The sequence below is a fragment of the Etheostoma spectabile genome, chromosome 17 (genome assembly GCF_008692095.1).
Source record: "Etheostoma spectabile isolate EspeVRDwgs_2016 chromosome 17, UIUC_Espe_1.0, whole genome shotgun sequence".
Lineage (NCBI taxonomy): Eukaryota > Metazoa > Chordata > Actinopteri > Perciformes > Percidae > Etheostoma > Etheostoma spectabile.
Window position 1 is genome coordinate 5,354,364 of NC_045749.1, and position 20,015 is coordinate 5,374,378.

Genomic DNA, 20,015 nt, shown 5'->3' on the forward strand with positions numbered 1-20,015 from the left:
CGAGCATTATAACGTGTTACAAAGTGACGCACGTTGATCACGGATGTAAAAGCTGGACTACAATAGAGCTGTTTGGATCAGTTTGTGAACAGTGTTTTCTGTTGGAGATGGTACGTCCCTTTCGGGTGGACTTTGGGCTTTTTCACTTTGTAATAACCCTATAACATGCACAAAAAAGATACATAACACAATAAAGGAAAGGGAAAAGCCAAAAAAGCATAATATGAGCACTTTAAGAGCCACTGGAGTAAAATAATTCTACCTAACTCCAGTTTCCATGTTTGAGTTGTTTCTAATTATTTTCAAATTACAATATACTTCATTATAACCTCAAAAATCCAGCCTACACTCTGGGTATGCACAATTAGACAATTTGCTTTGGACAGCTAACATTTAAAGAAGGCTAATAAGTGCCACATTTTCTACATTGAACCAAAACAATTTGTATTGCTGACAGGCAAAATCCTGTCAAGAAAATTAATGTTGTCATACAAATTGATAAACTACATGACTCGTTAAAATATAGACATTTTATGGAATATTTTAATGGTTTTTGAGGAGTAGGCTGTAGGTGATTTACGTAGGGATGCTGTCCCCCTTGTTAGTAAAATGACCAAAATGCATGCCCATTGTTAACCTGCCGGGGACAGATGGGTTGTTTAGTTATATGTTAGTCTAGTCGGCCTGACCTTATTATCTGCCCGAGATTTAGAGAAAGATAGTTAGAACCAATGGCCCCGACCACGGCTCTGAAATATCAGTAGCCCAACTGTGCCATGTGTTGGATGACTCCATGGCGCTGTCCGTGGTGCTGAATTAGCAGACATATTTGTAATTGTGAGTTGTTCTTTCAGTCCCATCCTTCTGTCAGTTGTGTCTTGGATCTATAATATGGGAGAGCAAAACAAACAGTGTCCTCCCTGAGGGAGCAGTAGTACTAACCATTGCATAATGGTTGCACTAAGTGAGTGTTGCAACAGCAAAAGATGCAGCTATAGTAGTATCAGTTGTTTCAGTAGCAATAATAGTGGTAATAAAAATGGCAGTTGCAATCCCAGTAGCAGAAAGTAATATTAGTACTAGGAAATAGGCCAAATAGTGTCAAAAATCCAACGAGCAACTGTATTGGTGCATTAAACCACAAGGTGGACAGCACGCACACACACACACACACACACACACACACACACACACACACACACACACACACACACACACAACACACACACAACACACACCCACACACACACACACACACACACACACACACACACACACACACACACACACACACACACACACACACACACACACACACACACACACACACACGGACGGAGCTAGTATTTTCTGTGACATGGTGCATTGACAAAACAGAAACAATTTGACGCTGCGGAGTGGCTGCAGGGTTGTCCTTGTGCTTTCACACCCTCATCTCTCTCTTCCTATCCAGACAAGCCTTTACAAACTATTCCGGAGACATATTGCATTGGGCTTGTTACAGACAGCGAGAAAGAGAAATGTAAAGGCACGGAGGAGTAGGTAAAATGGAAAAACAGGGATAGTAAGTATGGAACAGTCCAAAACTTTAAGAGGTTCATAACGTTTCTCCCTTCTCGTTCCTCCTTCCATCACTGCCTCCATTCACACTCATTTATCTATATAACTGCACCCTCCCTACATTTTTCCCTCCCTCCCTCCTAATTCTCCCCCCCCCCCCCTCTCTCTCCATCAGAGAAACAGAAGCAGGGTAGAATTAGGCTGCAGGCAATCCAATTTAGATCAGCTATTTTCTAATTCCTTTTTTTCTTTGCAGCAAAAATGTCCTCTGCTTTTCCCTATAGGGACATACTCAGGGCCCCAGTGGCTTGTTGATGATATACACTACGCATTTCTATGGGAATGCTTCCCCCCAAATCCTGGGACAAGCGCTGCAAATTGATTTAGGCTATAAATACTCTGCCATGTGGCAGCATATTCAGTGAATATTCTTTACTATGTCCTAATTGTTATACACTTGTTTGCTGAGCTTGCAGCTTCTGTCAACAACACAACCCAGTTTATGGCTTTATGTACAAAAAAGCTATTTTTAACTTGCATTACATTAAAGGTGTAAAACTTCCTAGCTACTGTATGCCCTTAAAAGCTTATATGTATCATTAAAAGATTTGCCTGTTATCCCACCAACTAACTTTAGGGTTAGAAAAGGGTCAACAGTAATGTTACAGTATTTGTAAGGGGCTAAAACAGGTTAACAAAATACCACCATGGTCCTTTTATATCACTCATTAGGATACTTCATGTAAAGGCATATCAAACTGTTACCAGAGAGGATTTAGAGGGGCAGTTGGAGATTAAATAGTTGACGGACACTAATGAAACTTGTGATTTTCTGGTTACAAACTGGCCTCATGTGGAACCGACACTTCAGTACCAAGTCGGTACCAAACTTTTACAAACGTGATGTTGACATTTTTCTACAGTACTGTAGGTACGAGGGAATGCAATTTTTCCGTACCTGATGGGGGCAGTGTACGCCTACAAGTGCTCTGGTCTGCTGCTAAATGCTGTAGAAGAAGATGAACGCCGACCAGCACAGAAAAACAAGCACCTCATGTCCATGCACGGCTTTACCGTCACGTTACACCTACAGCAACGGCTTTTTTCGACTTCACCTGGAGCTCCTCATCAGAAAAACAGTCTGTTTCCCCCTGCCGTTGGCTGTCACAGCCTAAATATAGCTACGATAGCTGACATTTAGCTAGCTTTAGTGCTTGTTTTTGGGGGACCTCTATAACGTCAGTTACGGTAACTTTAACGAGCCCAGTTCTATGTGAAAAACCCCAACGACAGAGAGAAACACATGTGACTAAACATGCTTGTTGTCTAGCAGTTCCAGGTGAAATCGTGGAATACGTTACCGTGCGCTCGCTGTGTAGTGATCATCAGAGCAGCGGGCTGTGGGTCTAGAAGACTGGAGTTTTCTTCTTTCTCATTTACTTGAGTGGGAAAGCATATACTGGTACTGTATAGGTTCTAAAGTAAGATATGTGACTTAATGTGGTATCGAATTAGGTATTAAGAATTATGAAATTTCACTGGTATTGGTTTCAATGACTACATTTCTAGTATCATGCAATCTCTTCAGTTGCCACTATTGTTGCGTTTTTTACAATGTTCAAATGTTTAAATAAAATTTAATTAATGAAGATGTGGTCAAAATGCTTTCCACTTCAGGCACTAGTTTCTGCTTCATCTCTGGGTCTTTCCGTTAGGAAACAACCACATATACACAAGAGAATACACACACAGTAACCACGATAGCAGGATGAATGACAGTCCATCATTTGATTTGGACAAAGTGTTATTAAAACCCACTTAGTCCTGGCTGTGAGAGCTGTACGAGCTGTAAGCTATGGAAACTATGCCACAGGTTGAAAAAGCCAGCCTTGCAGACATCTGCTTCAAATGACCAAAAACAGAAAAAGGGAGACAGAAAGAGAAAGTTTTAGACTAGCCTACTGTTACTAAGACTTCCTTACAAACAATCCCAACATTTCTAAACAAGCCCTGAAAGCTAACTTTTGGTTTCCAACAACTGATGCCTGCCAGCTTAAAAAAGACAGAGCTATACATTTCCTCCCCACTGCATATCTAAACCTATTGAAATCTAATTTATTTTATATTATTATAGTCCCATATCCAATATATCAATCAGCTTTACAGGTCCACAGTAACATGAGTTCCCGATCTCAAGCTTTCCAAGAAGACATAGAAATGTCTTTTCAAAAGATATTTATTTAGCCAATCATCGGTGATAATAAATTGATAATATATTGGTCAAATTGGTCCAAGGCGTCCTTCAACCAAGTGGCGACTAGCAAGTAGCCCAAACAATAAAGAAGGCCAACTGCTTGAAGCAGTGAAGTTTATTGTACTCTTGCTAAAGTTACAAGCCCAACAGGACTAGGCCACCACGAGAAGGCTTTACTGCAGTAATTTGTGGTGACATTGTGAACACGCCAACCCTGCTCTTTAAGAGAAAGAGTAATAGTTGTGTAAAAAAGCAACTTCAACTCTCATTGTGAGAACGTCGCCATATGGCGAGTATACGTGTTTAAAGTATAAGTGTGAAATGTTTGCATTGCTATGTACCACAGCAATATATTAACAACATGAACCTACTGTATAAGAAAGTAAATACAATAACAGCCTGTGTATAACATTCATGACACTGTAAGCTTGACATCTACAAGTTTAGATTTTCCATTAACACAGTTATAATGCATTCCAATTACTACACCAATAAAGAGTCAACTAATGAGTCAACATTTAAGTCTCATATTGCCAGCTACTGTCCAGAAAATACACACGCAACACACACACAACACACACACACACTTTGAAATTAGGTTTTGTCTCAGACCAAAGTTGCTGGCTGTGAGCAAAATCACCACTGTTATAAAAGGCCTCTTGAAACATGGTCAAATGGTCAAATAGCAATCATGGACCTCACCGTGAGTCACCAGCAGATAATAAGGCCTCTGTGTCTGGCTAAGAAGAGCTTTGAACTGTGGCTATGGCATTTCACCACAGCAGGGATCCTTAAATGGAGTCTCAAGTGGGCCTGCACGATTTGGGGAAAAATAATTCATTTCAAAATTAAATCGTGAACACGGTGAATCAAGATCGTGATTTGAACGATTAATCACACAGGTTCTAGTCCCATGTTCTTTTCACACAGAACAAAACAACTAAATAAGCCGCTAGCTGGCTGTATAAGTGCCTGAGTGGTTGCTCTGGGATGTTCTCACACACCTAAAAGGGCAACTGACAATGTTTTTAAAAGCCTTTGTGAATCCAATTAAGTTGACTAGATAGGTGCTCTTTCTAAGCATTGCCCTGATTCCCTGCTGCTTGTTTAATTCATGTACTGATCTGGCAACCAGCTCATGTAAGGTAACCCTTAAGTGCCTTGCTGAAGGAAAGTTCAACACTTTTTAATCAATTTCCTTGTCCTGACATTCCATCTACTTAACATTCAAACCATCAACTTTCCAAAAAATAACCCAGTTTCCCAACTGACTGTGCTGACTATACAGCAGTACAGTGTGTAGAAATCAATCGAACCCACAGAGGACTAAAACGGCAGCAAAACATATTCCAAAGCAAAGATGAATTAACAGACTGATGAAGATAAAAGAAGAGAGTGAATGAGTCAAAGTAGAGATAAATTAAATGGGGGGGGGGGGGGGGGGAATTGTTGAATTAGTCCCCAATGAGCAGTTGTCCTCACCGCTCATCATGACCACCACATCACACTCACACCCTCATTTTCTCACATAATCAGCAGTAACATTTGCAACATCACACTGATACAGAGCGTGGGATATAATCAGGGAAAACAGATAATGACAATGAAGCAGATGAATATTATGCATGAATAAAATTAACATTTACTATTCAAATTTAAAGGTGACTTGGTCAAAGTTACTCACAAGATCTCGTCGTTCTGAAATTCCAGGATGCCGTGAACATCTTCAAAGTCCTCTCCGCCACCTCGTGCTGTTCCCTCCACTGTCTTGAATGGCAACATGACCACGCCACGAGCCCCCGACGTTCTCAGCACCTTCACCTCCATGGTGCCAACACTCTCGCTCACATGGAATACAGGCTCCTCGAACGTAAAGATGCCGGCGTGGTCGTCATCAAAGATGGTAACGGTCGCTGTGGAGGGTAGGCCGAGACACGCTATTGAGTCCACATGATTAGCGGACTCGCCTTCCTCGGGCTCCTCGCCTTCTGATGTCAACACCTTGACATTGGAAAGGTGAATCAGGAAGTTTTCATCCTCCTCAAAGATGTCATCGTCAATGATACCTACACGGATCTCCTTCATTGTCTCACCAGCCTTGAAGATCACCACGCCCTCTGTGAACTCGTAGTCCGAGCCAGCGTTGGCGGTGCCGTCTTCTGTTCGGTAGTCCACAGAAATGGTTTTGCCCAAATCGCCACCACGTCGCATCACGTTCACCGCCACTGTGCCGCAGTTCTCAAGGCACTGGTAAGAACAGGGCTCAAAAAAGATCTTAGAGATGGGGTCGTTATCACCAGCATCAGCGCGGACCTCCTGCATGCTGACGGCCTTTCGTGCCTGATCGGCGGCATGTTTCTTCAGGATGTTGCCAGCACCTGTCATCAGCCGGGTGGCCTGGCATCGATAAAAAGCGCGGCTCTTCTGCTGCTGGCTCAGGACTTGGTAGTTGGCCAGCTCAATTAGTTGTTCCACCTATAAGATAAAAGATAAAACATGTAAGCACACAGGCATGGCAGTTGTTTTAAAATGTTGCTCCATCTTAAATCCACCAAAAATCTAGACCCCAGATGGCAGGTCCTCTATTGAGGGAAAGAATGGCTTCTCTGACAACTTCTTTAACATTGACCTTGTTTGGCTGATTCACAGAATTTCAGCTAGCTTGTCTGGATAAACAAGATTTAATGTTGTGTCAAGTGGGTGAATCCAACATTAAAATCAGTAAAAGGAACAGTGACCCTAATGAGTCATACTGTTATGTCAGATCATTTCTATCAACAGTGTCTGTGATTTAGTTACATTAAGGACTATGCTACACTCAGAAATATCCATCAGATTGTCAAAATGTCCATGAGGCCTTACACAGCTATAACCAATGTGCCAAGAGGTACATGAACAGCTTGGTATTGTCATAAGTAGAGATGTCAAGCTCCCATGACAGCAACCATCCATCATGCTTAGATATCCCTGAAAAATGCACTGAATTCTAAGGTCAGTCCCGTGGTTTTGTCACTATTCCTCCTTTCCATGCCTTCCTCACCCCACTAGTATTCCTCTCCTATCATTTAATTACTGGAGGAGATCAGGTGAATTACTTTTTCCTCTTGGTTGGAGAAACATCTGAGCTATTTAAAAGCCTTTATGGGCAGAACTAAATTTGGTGATGTTAAAGAAGCTAAACATAGTAGTTACAGTCCAGAGTGTAGTCTCTTTTCTATAGCCACGTTTTTGACAAACACTTTTGATATAGTACAGTACCTTACGTGCCCATTACAGACGTGTACCTAAAAACATGTTACTCCTCACTGCTCCATCCAGCTCTGGCTGTATTTCCTTTTCACCGATATCAGCGAACTGCAGCGTTTGTAGGTCCACATTTTAGTGTAGACCTAAGAATTCACAACTTCTGACAATGGAAATGCAAAACTAATCGTACTGTGCAACAAATTGAACTGAACCGGACTGCTTGGTGGTAAGCACTTTATGTCAAAATATGACTGTGAGGCCAATACTTGTTTTTGACATCAGGTTAATCAGCCTCATTGTTAATCCATCTAGAGATGAGGCAACAGGCGTACAAACTTATTAAGCAGGCTCTCATGCATGTTAGAATAATTTCAGCAGCTTGTTTTGCTTTCATTATGCTTTTGAGCGTTAAGCCTCGTCCAGACAATAAGACAAGCACTGAATAGAACCTCGTCACTCCACATTGTTTTTTTTGTTTTTTAAATATCTTTCTGTAAAGATAGACACAGTGAAGGGTAGGGAGGGGAGGAGGAAATAGAGGAGGAGAAGAGGAAATACGTTTTTTATGACAAGCATACTAGATTCTAGACCCATGTTACTTGTATTTATCAGCTCAGGTTTAGATTTTTTTATTTTTTTTGAAATCATCAATTTTCTCTAATCTGCTAAATCAAGGTAGGATCTCCATAATTCCTAATCCATTCAGTTCTGTTAAAGGACACATGCTATAGTTTCCATTACACCTCTTCCATGCTGTACACACAGATGTGATATCTTACAGTCTGTATTGTATATGATACAAGTAGGCACTATAAGACTCTATCACTATGTTAAGAATAAGACTACAGTAATGACAAAATGCCTATTTTATACATGTTTCTATATGTGTATCTACACTTTAAGTTTATCTTGTCTAGGCACAGGCAGCCAGACAGATAGACAGGCAGATAGAATACACATTGCCAATGTCAAAACTGGAGTATCCCTCAGCAATTTTCTTTTTTTGGATTCAGTAGGAATGCACAATATGAAGAAAATATACACTTTAATTGCAATTAGTTTGACTGATTTTGGAATGGTGATATTATATACAATATTGGAGGAACTGATAATTTTTGTATCCTCATTCTCATTTTCAAATTTGAAGAAACTAAAAGAAATTAAAATGATTAGTGTGTGATTTTTGTGAGGATCTGTACCAAACAAAGATTTTTTCTTTAGTCTGCAGGATACGTTTTGTAGGCTGGGACGTTTCTGCAGCACCACAACACTTAATTCAAAATGGTTTGACACATATTTTTCCATTAACAAATGGTAGCGCCCCCCCCCCTCCCCCCTGCAATATTGATATTGCACTAGTCGATCTTGCAATTTTGATAAATCTGTGATTAATTCTGCAGCCCTAACAAATAGTAAATGGGTCATCGGTTGCTGTTTAGTTTGTCAGTTTATTACAAGAAAACAACCCCGGACAGGAGCAGCCTGGATAGAATGTCTTTCTGCTTTCTAATGTGAGATCCTTTTGACATTGTTACTCACCTCCTTGTCAGGGTGTTTCTGCTTGAGCTCCTTCAGGATCTTAGCCATGTCTCTCCGGGTCTCCTCCTCATCCAGATCCTTCTCATCTATTTCCAAACCCTGCGTACCATCCAGGAAGTCAACACCATGAGAGTTCAGCATCTTCCCATCCATCTCAATGTCCACCTTATGATGGGTAATAAAACAATTTAATCAGTAACATTGATTGGAGATTTTGGAGCAGTATGTCAAATTGCAAGGCTAAACCATGTATGGTGCTATCATAGAGCTGGGCCATAAATCCATATTATATAGATATCGAGATATGAGACTAGATATTGTCTTAGATTTTGGATATCGTAATATCTTAATATGGTATAAGTGGTGTCTTCTCCTGGTTTTAAAGGCTGAATTACAGTAAAGTGATGTCATTTTCTGAACTTGCCAGTCTGTTGTAACTGATCTATTATTTGCTTTTACCCACTTGGTCATTATATACACATTACTGATGATTATTAATCAAAAATCTCATAATGTATATATTTTGTGAAAGCACCAATAGTCAACACTACAATATTGTTGTGGTATCGATATCGAGGTATTTGGTCAACATGGAGGTTTTTTAAGAACTGGGTCTGTACCAAGAATGGCCTTCAACAACCATGCAAAGAAAGTTAAACATGTATAGTTTCTGTGGTTTCGATGTAAGTCACATCATAGTTACGGGTGCATTCCTTTGTTTTGTTAACAATGTTGACATGTTCGGCGACAAGCAGATAGTAGAATCAACTTTCATTAGACATGTTAACAATTTGCCAAGCATTTCTTTCAGAGTAGCTTGCTTTGAGTACAGTTTTATTGATGAATTTTCTTTTAGCTCTTTAAGCACAATGGCAATTTTAAAACTTGAATTATTAGGATTTCCTCTTAGGGAAACTTGGTTTTGATTCAGTGATTTCTTTTAGCCAGAAGTTGAGAAGAAGTGCTCTTCATGCACTAATGGAGCCCAAACAAATGAAGGAAACGGTCATTTTTTGGAAGAAAAGACACTGAGAGACTCTAAAATAATTGATTGGTAAGTAAATATACTCTACACCAAAATACTGAAAATATAATTAGATAACACAAAGCATCAGATGGTAATCAAAACAGGAAATTAAAAAGTGGCAATGCATAAAAAGTCTGTGTGTGTGTGTGTGTGTGTGTGTGTGCGTGTGCGTGTGCGTGTGCGTGTGTGTGTTTGCAGTAAAAGGCTTTATGGCAGGAGTTTACCTTGGCAGAATTCCATTCAGTAATACAGATAATTGTTTCAGATACACGTTACTCATAAACTCAATTCCGCCTACACAGAGTGCCTTATCTGCTCCTTTGTTTTTCCACCGCATGTTTGGATGAGGACGGCTTAATTAATTTCTACTAGTCGGTTGTTCTCTAACTGATATGCCTTTGGGAAAGAGAGCTCCCAGCATCACTGTTATTTAAAAGACATTAATGAAGGGAGTTTTATTCCCCTTTGCCAAGGAGCTTATGTGTTTTGGTTTGTTTATTTCTGCCTGTCTGCAGGATTACAGAAAAATTACTGTCTTTCTAATGTGTTATCGCCGTCATCACCATCACCATTGTAGAGTGATTTCTGGTGGGGATAAGAAAGGGTAGGATTTTTGTGTAGACAAAATATATACTGTTCAAAGCATATCCCTACTTTTTAAGTTAAAAAATCTAAATACTAGCATGTTAAATTCAGCCTAATTGAAATGAAAGAGTACTAGAAATTATATTGGGACCAGAAGTTGTAGTAAAAATCACTTAAAACACACTAGTGTTTTAAGTGATATGTTTTTCAGGTATGAATCCGTAAAAATGTATGTCAAGTATATATCATTTCAGTTGGTATTTTGCTTTGAATGAATGTTAGGTTACACTATACTTGAAGGTATCTACATAACAGTGATATGACACTTATGAACGTGTCATAAAATATTATAAACAAGTTGTTATGTTATGGTTATGGTTATGGTTAAGGTTCACTTGTCATGACACTCAAGTAAAGTGTTACAGAATATTAAAAGGTACATTCCGATTTATTATGACGTTGGTCTGCCATTTATGAAGAGACCAGTTCATTGTCACATTATCTTAACCACTTTCTTTGGAAGTGAATCCAAATGTTAACAAACCTGTAATAGAGATAATAATCACTTCCCAGGAAAATTGTACACGCACACGTAGGCATGTGGTGATACTGCATTCCTGGATCTCAGCCATAGACTTGGTGACTACAATGTTATTAATGTTAGCCAAACCCAAAAAATAATGCCAAAGTTGTAATAAACGGAAATGCTTTAAAGAAATTCTATCAGAGTAATAATGCGTTGTGATAAATAGTCCTTTTACTATTCAGGTAGCTGCTGTAGCAATAATGTATTATAACAAATAATAACAAAAATTATTAGTGTTAAATGTAGCAGTGGTAGTTGTAGAAGTGGTAATTCCTCGGAGCATACCTTGGAAGGAAGTGGACGGTCTCCCTCGGTCTCGATGATCATCCCACGCTGCTTGCCAGTGCGGTAGCGCTTGTACACGTACTTGTAGAACAGCAGACGGCGGTCGGCCACCCAGGCAAACAACACACAGATGGGGAAGAAGAAGAAAGTGAGCAGCCCCTCCCACACGTGCACAACACCTGGTGAGATCACGGCCAGGATCAGGTAGAGCCAAATATAGGCGAAGATACTCCAGGTGGCCGTGACAAAGAAGACGCGGAGATGCTTGACCTTCCTTGTCTCGCCGTCGGGCACGACGTACACACAAAGCCCGATAATGACAAACATGTTGAACGCCGCAGAGCCCACAATGGTGGAGGGGCCCAGTGTGCCAGCCTGGAACTTATGACCTATGACTTCTATGACGGACAGCAGGATCTCAGGAGCCGAAGAGCCCAGAGCCATGAGGGTGAGATTGGAGACAGTCTCGTTCCAGATCCGAACGGTGGTGGTGGTGGTTTCCCCATTGGGTTTCTTGATGGTGATCTCCTTTTCCTGTGACGTGATGACCTCTATTGATGCCATGAAACGGTCTGCGATGATTGACACACCCAGGAACATGTAGATCAGAGCCACAAAGTAAACTGTTGCTCGGGCCACTTTGTCACCAAATGACGGGTTTTGGGGCTCCCAAATAGGAAGGATCACACCCTTTTGGCATACCTCAGCTTTGCTGCATTCAGTTTTATTAGTTGATACAGCTGAAACGGAGCCACCCAAGCTCTGCTCAGGGGGAGCGCCAGCCAATGAAGGATGGAGCTCGAGGAGGAGAATAACACTGACGACAGCTAGCCTTAGGGCAGGGGACAGGAGGGAGGACTGATCCCAGCGACCCATGTTGATGCCCAAAGCAGTACTGTGAAGTAACGATTAACGAGGATTTTGAACCTTTAGAGAGAAGAGAGGAGAATAATTCAGATTAGACCATCATAGACCAAATTAATGTTGTTCAAAACGGTGACACATTTGGATAAAGGAGTTTGATTCTCTATTTTAATTAGAATTTTCACAATAACAATGTCTAAGATTTAGGATAACATTCACATTTAACCAGAGTATATTGCAGGCATTTGGGTTTAACCTGTTGCAGGATTAATGGCAGATATGGCTTCATAAAATTATTTTAATAGCTAATGAATCTCACGTTCATCTCAAACACATACTGTAGATATTGTAGATTCTGTGGTGTAGCAAAAGAAGAAAACACAGTGTATAAACAGTTTGTTTGGCAATTGTATTGGTTACAACTTTGGATTATATATTTGTTAACTTCCAGTAAATGTTAAAGCAGTGAAAGGTCAAATCTACATCTGTCTGAAAAAACACACACACACACTCAAGCCACCGTTGGAGACTTATAAACAATGGGGTTGCTCACTTTGAGGCATGAAGAACCTTAAAAAAACAGAATTCCACACAACTAAAAACAGGTTTCAGGTAAGATGTTTGCTTAGCTGTTTAGGGGCAGCAAGCTCAAATAACCACACCAAAGATAAAATTCAGCTTCTGACCTCAGCAATATAGATTTCCAAGGAGCAGCTTCTGAAATCTCCCTGCCACATTCCTGCAGCAATAATACCCTGCTGTTCATCATGCAACCCGACCAGAAGTGGCTCTCTGATTACAGTCCGGTTGACTTTTGACAACAACACTGGCTTGTAAATTAGGTTACCTTATCTTTGATGCCAGACAGCCCTCATTGTGTATTCCAAATTGTATTTTAAAAGTGTCTGGTAAGATAACAAAAACCTGCTGGAAAAATAATGCTCCAGCAGTTAACACCCATACAACACAACTGCCTCTAAAATGAGCACAAACTTGTATCGATCCCTTGTACTTTTGAGTCTTGAGAGATATGTAACATTATAAGCCTCACAAAGATTCATTTCAGATCTGTTGCGCATGAGAGAGTGTGTGTGCGTGGTGCTGCTTTTACTGTGTCCACACTCTGTTACTGGGTTTTATAACTGACCAGGGTGGCAAATGAATTTATCTTTTTGGTATTGAAGCTTTTTGGCAATGACTAATTATTACATGGCTACAAAATAAGTCAAGTTTGTGATAAACTGTTCTGATATTCAACTTCAACTCCAAACATCCACCATGTAATCTGGCAGTATCACTAAAAAACATGAATAGGTCTCACATTTTCAATGCTTGCCTAGTTATCTACAAAATACACCGTTTCCACAGCATTTTAAATATAGCGTGGAAGATTTCTTGCCTTAACTAGGGCACTAGCTGAGAGACCACAAGAACACTGAAACTTCAATTCGGTCAGTCAGTTTCCATGTGATTGCTTTCACACAAACGTAAAAATAGGCTAAATTGAATGTAGAGGAAACATAATTAGCCAAGAATCAGTTTCAATGAACCAAACGTGTCCCTGTAGCCCAACACGTAATCAGTGCAGTTACCACAAATAACAAGATAATTGCACATTGTTGGGTTATTTTCCATGGGGAAAGTAATCCATCTGTCCAGAATTTGTATAGTTATGAGACTAGGACATTCAGAGAGTACTCGCAATTTTATGCAATTAAAGCTCTTTGCATCTTGTATGAAGGTGTATAAGGGTTTGCATTCAGGCTGTATAATAATTATAACAATAGACTTTATACAGCACAGAAAAGAAAAAAAAATATGTCTAGCTAACACATGTGGGGCATGACGGTTGTCTCTTCACTCACCCTCACATATGTATACTAGACCGTTACCCCAGGAACTAGTAAATACTGACAAGGTTTCATTTCGGGGATTGTTCAGTTGCGGTTTAATTTTTGGCCGGATGTCCATCAGCTTCCGCCTTCTTTGTGTTGTGATTTAAAACTCTGGTGGATTTATGAGGACTATGGTTAACTGCTCCTCAGATCACTGCAGGACAAATCAAGACAGCTAGCTAGACTATCTGTCCAATCTGAGTTTTCTGCATAACATAACATCCGCACACATTCCACTAAAACAAGTTCCTTCTCGAGGCTATTTTGCTGTGGCACCGTGGCTCCGCTTGGCCCTTAGCACTGCCCAAGACAACTGTGATTGGTTTAAAGAAATGGCAATTAACCAGAGCATGTTTTTCTCCAATCCCGGAATGTTGTGTGGACTAGCCAGACCCTCCTCCACAGTGCTGTGGAGGTAGGGCTGGCAATGCAAGACTACCCAGGAAGAAACTTGTACCACTCTGTACACATTGTAGTGAAAGCACTGCTGCACACACACAAGTAGTAATCCTTTTAATCAGGGATCAATAACGAGAATCAAGACCCGAAACAAAGATAGAAATTCCCCTCAAACAAGCTTCTTCCACATTCCTGCATGCCAACATCCATTTCCCAATAATGAATTGTTTACACTCTTACATGCAGACGCAGCTCAATTTACCCAATACATCACTTTCCTTTTTTTCTCCTACCACAATACTTATTGTAGATAAAGCTGTACTTCACAGTAAAATATGAATCACATTTTGTCTTACAGAGGCTCAGGAGCCCTGACACTAAGCTAAGTGAACAACACATAGTCCATTTCCACAGGGGATGTAGTCAATGTTCATTCAATATATTACACTTATTATAGAAAGTATGCGTGTACTGCTCCTAATTTTGTTGACAACTACTTGCTGCATTAATCAGTAACTGTGTAATGCCTAAGTCCAAATACATGTGACAAGTATTCAGTTTGACTGCTGTGGTGGTGTGTGTTAAGTGGGCTCAGCTGTGGTGCGAGAACCTTTTGCTCAAATGCTATGAAAATCAATTCCTAACTAAAATACACATCTACTTAATTAAACTTCAATTCAGTACGCTCATAACCAAACGCTATCCTCTCGGCTAATTTGATCCAGAAGCTCTTTGCCTTCAGCGGCCTTCTTGTGTGGCCACACATGGCTTTGTGTTGCTTTTCCAAGTGATCAATAATTCAGTGGGCTTTGGGATTTGGTAGTTTTCACTTAAGGATGTAGTGTTTGTAACAGGCTAATGGCTAAAGAGCGTGCTCTCTATGCCAGCAGTTCTTCATACAATAGAGTGTTTTCTGTTGCTTCTCTACACCAGTAGATGCTAAACAGAGCCCGTAAAATCTTGTAAATATAAACTTAAGATGAGTAGATATAATATTTAAAGTATAGGACAAGTTAAACAAAAAATGTATGAATGAAAATGTACAAAAATAGATAGAATTATATGATTTACAGGGTAAAAATGTAACATTCTGATAAATTGTTAAGAGGACTACATAATGCAACTCCTCTAACTGTCATCCTTGCTTTGAACCCACCTGACTAATTATGTCAACACCTGTTTGTCTTTACATAGACATCAAAAGGAGAAAGCCATTTACGTTAAGTAGCACCATGTTGGATTGTTAATAGACTCACCACAGGTAGGCAAACTGTCAATTTATACCTCACACTTTAAGTTATTTGTGTGTATGTCAGTTCTTCCAAACAGCAGCTAATATCTTTCACAACAGGAGGCAACCCTCAAGTCATTACATACAATAAATATAACTGCATGGCTGAAGATAATTTATGCAAGATAACCTTCAAAGATACATCTTGAAGGGATAGTTCAAACGTTTGGGACATAAACTTATTTGTGTTTTTGCTGGGAGTTAGATGATCATATATGTTCATTAAATATTGAGATACATCCAAGGTGGTTAGCTTAGCTTAAGATAAGATAGGATAGGATAAGATAAAGACTGGCTCTTTCCAAAAGTAAAAATAAATCTGCCTAGCACCTCTAGAGTTAACTAATTAACACGGTATCTAGTTTGTTTAATCTGTACAAATTGTATATTACTATTTAATGTGTAAGATATTGAACTCTGTGCACCGTGCAGGTATAACATCTCCCTCTCAAGAGGTGCAACGATGCCCAGAAGACCATGTTTTATACCACATCACAGAGAAACATTTGCCTTTATTGCTCATTATCCTCCTTCTTTCCTCTGCAACTATCCAATAGAATGATAATCAAAGTGAATTCATTTTATTCACGTCGTTTTGATGTGCCCGTGACCCTGAACAGGATAAATAGGAGAAAATGTATGGGGGTGAATGAATAATGAATAAATTGTGAAAACAATGTCATGGGAGCTGCAACAGCCCAAACAAACACATTGAGGTTGCAATGCCTTAAAAATGCCTTTTGGTGAAAACCAGCAATCCACCACAAGACTTCCCCCTTTCCTACCTGAAGACATTTGCATCTCCTGGCTATTGCAATAATAACATTTATTTAATTAAGACAATGTGCATTGATCAACATTTCTGTAAATGCGCCAGTGTTACATTTTCAAATGTAAGCCTGGTTACCTAGCGTGTATTACCATGCAGTGAATGGTTCAGAGATAATCAATACTTAGCATGTTTTAGTATAAAGCACACTGTTGTACATGTCAGCACAAGAGTGTCCTACTCCAAAAAATGCTCGAATGGGTCGTTTGTTCAAGCAGTAACTACAACTCATATTAACGTTCATAGTGGTGCTGTCCTCTATTGGCCGTAGTAATTATGATGGAGCAATGCCAAAAGTAATGTGACAATGAATCAGAACGTTACGCGTAGGGAGGCAGGTTGGGGATAAAGACAGGACAAAAGACACAATTTTTTCTCACTTTCCTAGAAAGAAGCAGAACAACCTGCTGGTGTTTGGAAACATAAAATCAGTTTAAACTGAGTGTGTTCTTGAAAAAAAAAGTATTTATGGATAGGTACATTTAAAACACCTTTTTTGGGGGGGATATTTGTTTCAGCTTCATGTCATGAAAAAAAAGTTTAAAAAAAGTAAACGGCAAGTTTTTTTAAAAAAATTACAAACGTCACGTTCAGCGTTGTGTGTGTAACCAGCAGTGAAGCATCTGAATTTAAACCGGATTTGCTGCATGACTGCCAAATATATCCTGTGGAAATTACTGACCGCAGTTCTCTCTCTGCACAAGAATCATTACCGGCATTTGGTAAAGGAGATATTGATGCCCTAGCTGGTATCAACACCAAACTCAAGGGTGTATGTTTACATGTCTGCTGTTAACACTACAGAGTAGAGTTGGGCGGTATCCAAGTTTAGATACCGTCAAACCTCCTCCCTATTTTACCGCAGTATACGGTATTACTGTGACTAATTAAAAGTTCTGACATAAGGCTCAGACAGCGTCACCAAACTGTTGGCTTGTGCCTACAATGTTCAGAAGCTGAATACCAAACACTAATACCGAAACACCCCTCCCTTCCTATTAGGTCAGAACCCAAAATGGTGCCAAACTGCAGAAGTTGTGTTCTTCTTCGAGACCAGGTCACTCTGTACGCGACTTGCCCCCTCTCTTGCTTTCTCTCTCGTGATAATCATCCCAACAACAATCCACAGAGTGGCGGAAGTCTGACTATGTCCTCAGAGGACATGTTATGGCTTTACAAAAAAGTTTTTTCCCCTCAGAAATACATAATTGAGCACTGTAGTGGTTTTGACCGTATCAGTGACTATGTACCTACATGGAAACGCGGCAAATGATGTTTGTGGCTTGCACAGTGATGTCCCGTTGTAGCAGGAAAAGGGAAACCGTATGCAGATCGCTCTCTGCTACCATCTTTTTTAGGCGGGGATAAACTTCAAAAAGTGACATGACCTGTCTCCTGGAGGACACAGCCACACCACCAGACGGCAGCTAGGATCTAGCAGTTAGGAGCTAGGAGCTAGGAGCTACGAGCTACTGGCATGATTGAGACAGGGACCAGGGAAGGTGAATTTAAACAATGTCTGAGTTGTAAAATGCATGTTGTTGTCACTTAAGGGCCCTGTTCATGTTGCACAGACATTTTAATTGCATTTTGTGTCTGTTAAGAGGCACAGTGGAAGCTCATACACGTTGCTGCAGCTACTCCATGTTGCCTCCGTGGCAAAAAATGTCCGGAATTCTCCTTAATGACGGTATTGAAACTGATACCGTTGCTATTTTTACAACCCTGCGGTATACCGTATTACCGCCCAACCCTACTAGAGAGGCTTTGTCGCTGAACAGTGGCTGCTATTTTGGATTTTGTAATTGAACTATCAGGTTTCCGAATATCCTGCCATGATTTCCCCCAGTGTTATGACCTCAAAAACTTGGCTTTATTTCAGGAGGAACACAATATTAGATAAGCCAACCTAGCCACACACACACACACACACACACCACACACACACACACACACACACACGCACACGCACACGCACACAATCCTCCTCCCCAGAGGCAAAAACAAAAGCACAATACATGAAGTTAGGAAAACCCAAACCATGTGCTGCTCTGAGGCAAGCTGTTCCCTCTCTGCCCCAATAATGTCATTCCTCTGGAGCCTCTAAAGGCAGCACCCGAGGGGCAAAAATGGTGCTGATGAGAGTGCATAAAACCACCATCTGCATAAACCAATAATGTTCATCAGAGACTGAATCAAGAAGGGAATCTACAGTTACTAGACAGGCAAATGCTGACCATTGATAAGGCCAACAAAAATAAATCTGGGTGCTGCAGGAGAATACAAAGAAATGCCTCAACCTGTCCGAGATGCATGTCCCTCTGGGCAAGAGGCTATGATAACTAATGTAAACAATGACAAAGAAACATGGAAAAGTAAATAGAAAGAAGACATTGAGGGACGTAAAGAGAGAGAGTGAAGGAGGGGGATGTAATATAGGTCAGTGAGACGACTATTGCAAAAAAGATAGTGAGAGAAAGAGAGACAGACAGATGGAAAGAAAAAGGAGTAAAAGACAGGAAAGAAAAGTCGCCTTCCCTTAATAAAAGAAAAAAGGCTTAGTCCACTGAAATGTGTGAAAGCAACTGAAGACTAATGGTCTGTGTTTACCATTACAGCAATGTTGAGCTCTTTTAGCCTGAATCTGCCTTGCCGCCAATCCTCGAGCCAAGATGCCTTGTCATATTATTACACTTGGAGTGGAGGAAATGATCAGACTGGCACTGTAATACACGGGTCTATTTCTTACTGTCTGCCTAGTGATCGACATTATCTGCATGTCTGTCTATTTGGGGTGTGACAAGGGATGTGAACACGCGGGAGAGTGATCATAATATATGGGAAACTAACAGAAATGGGGGAACAAAATAATTCAAAAAGTTAAAAGTCAAACAAATCACTCTCCTTATCCCCAGTTCACCATTCATCCATGGGACAAGAACTTGGCAGAGGCAAGCAATCATCCTCAAATATTTAAATCCTCCTTCTAGGGGTGGGTAGTATAATCAGTATAAATGGAATTTTGCCTCTGGCAAACTGTCACAGTCTCATGAACACTTTATGGTTTCCTCCTGCCTTCTTGCTCATTGTCTCAATTCTTTTTATTTTTTTTTATTTTTTCCATATATAAAGAAAAAACCTTGACAACACAGCTACACTTAAAGCTGCACTTATCAATACTTAAATATTACAATTTGGTCAAAACCCACACATAATTATTAACAGTTCTACAGAGGATTTTAGGGTCTTTCATCTCATTGTTTTGGCTTTATGATTTGCAATTTAACCATTTTGGTATACTCTCACTGCTGTCATCAACCCTGTATTCAGCAACAGGAAGCAGCATTTTTTAACAAAATAAAAAATTATGATACACCCAACTATATACACCAAACTACTAACAGAAAAAGTTGTGTAACTAGCTAAAATGCAGTTTAAGATGCAATTGTTTCCATTCGGAGTTGGTGGAGACCAAAACAGAGCAAGAAGACTGAATATTCTACATTTGTTGGATGGATAGAAACTTGAGTCCCAAGGAATGCTAATGTTGCACTCTCTTCAACATGATGCTAGTTAAATGGTTGCTGACATGTTTGCCATGTCAACTATATGATTATATGATGTATTGTCTTAACAGCTTGCATCTTTTTTTTTT

The 20,015-nt window shown here is 40.1% G+C and overlaps 1 protein-coding gene across 2 annotated transcripts in view; it reads right to left on the minus strand.

Moving 5' to 3' along the window:
• slc8a1b (solute carrier family 8 member 1b) overlaps positions 1-20,015 on the minus strand; it is a 140,455-nt gene that overhangs the window by 116,776 nt on the left and 3,664 nt on the right. For both annotated transcript variants that reach the window (XM_032541004.1, XM_032541005.1), the window contains exons 2-4: positions 11,083-12,009; positions 8,600-8,764; positions 5,499-6,289 (exon numbers count right to left, since the gene is read on the minus strand). In XM_032541004.1, the coding sequence (XP_032396895.1) occupies positions 5,499-6,289; positions 8,600-8,764; positions 11,083-11,958 (1,832 nt within the window). In that variant the 5' untranslated portion in view covers positions 11,959-12,009. The remainder of the gene's footprint in view (positions 1-5,498; positions 6,290-8,599; positions 8,765-11,082; positions 12,010-20,015) is intronic.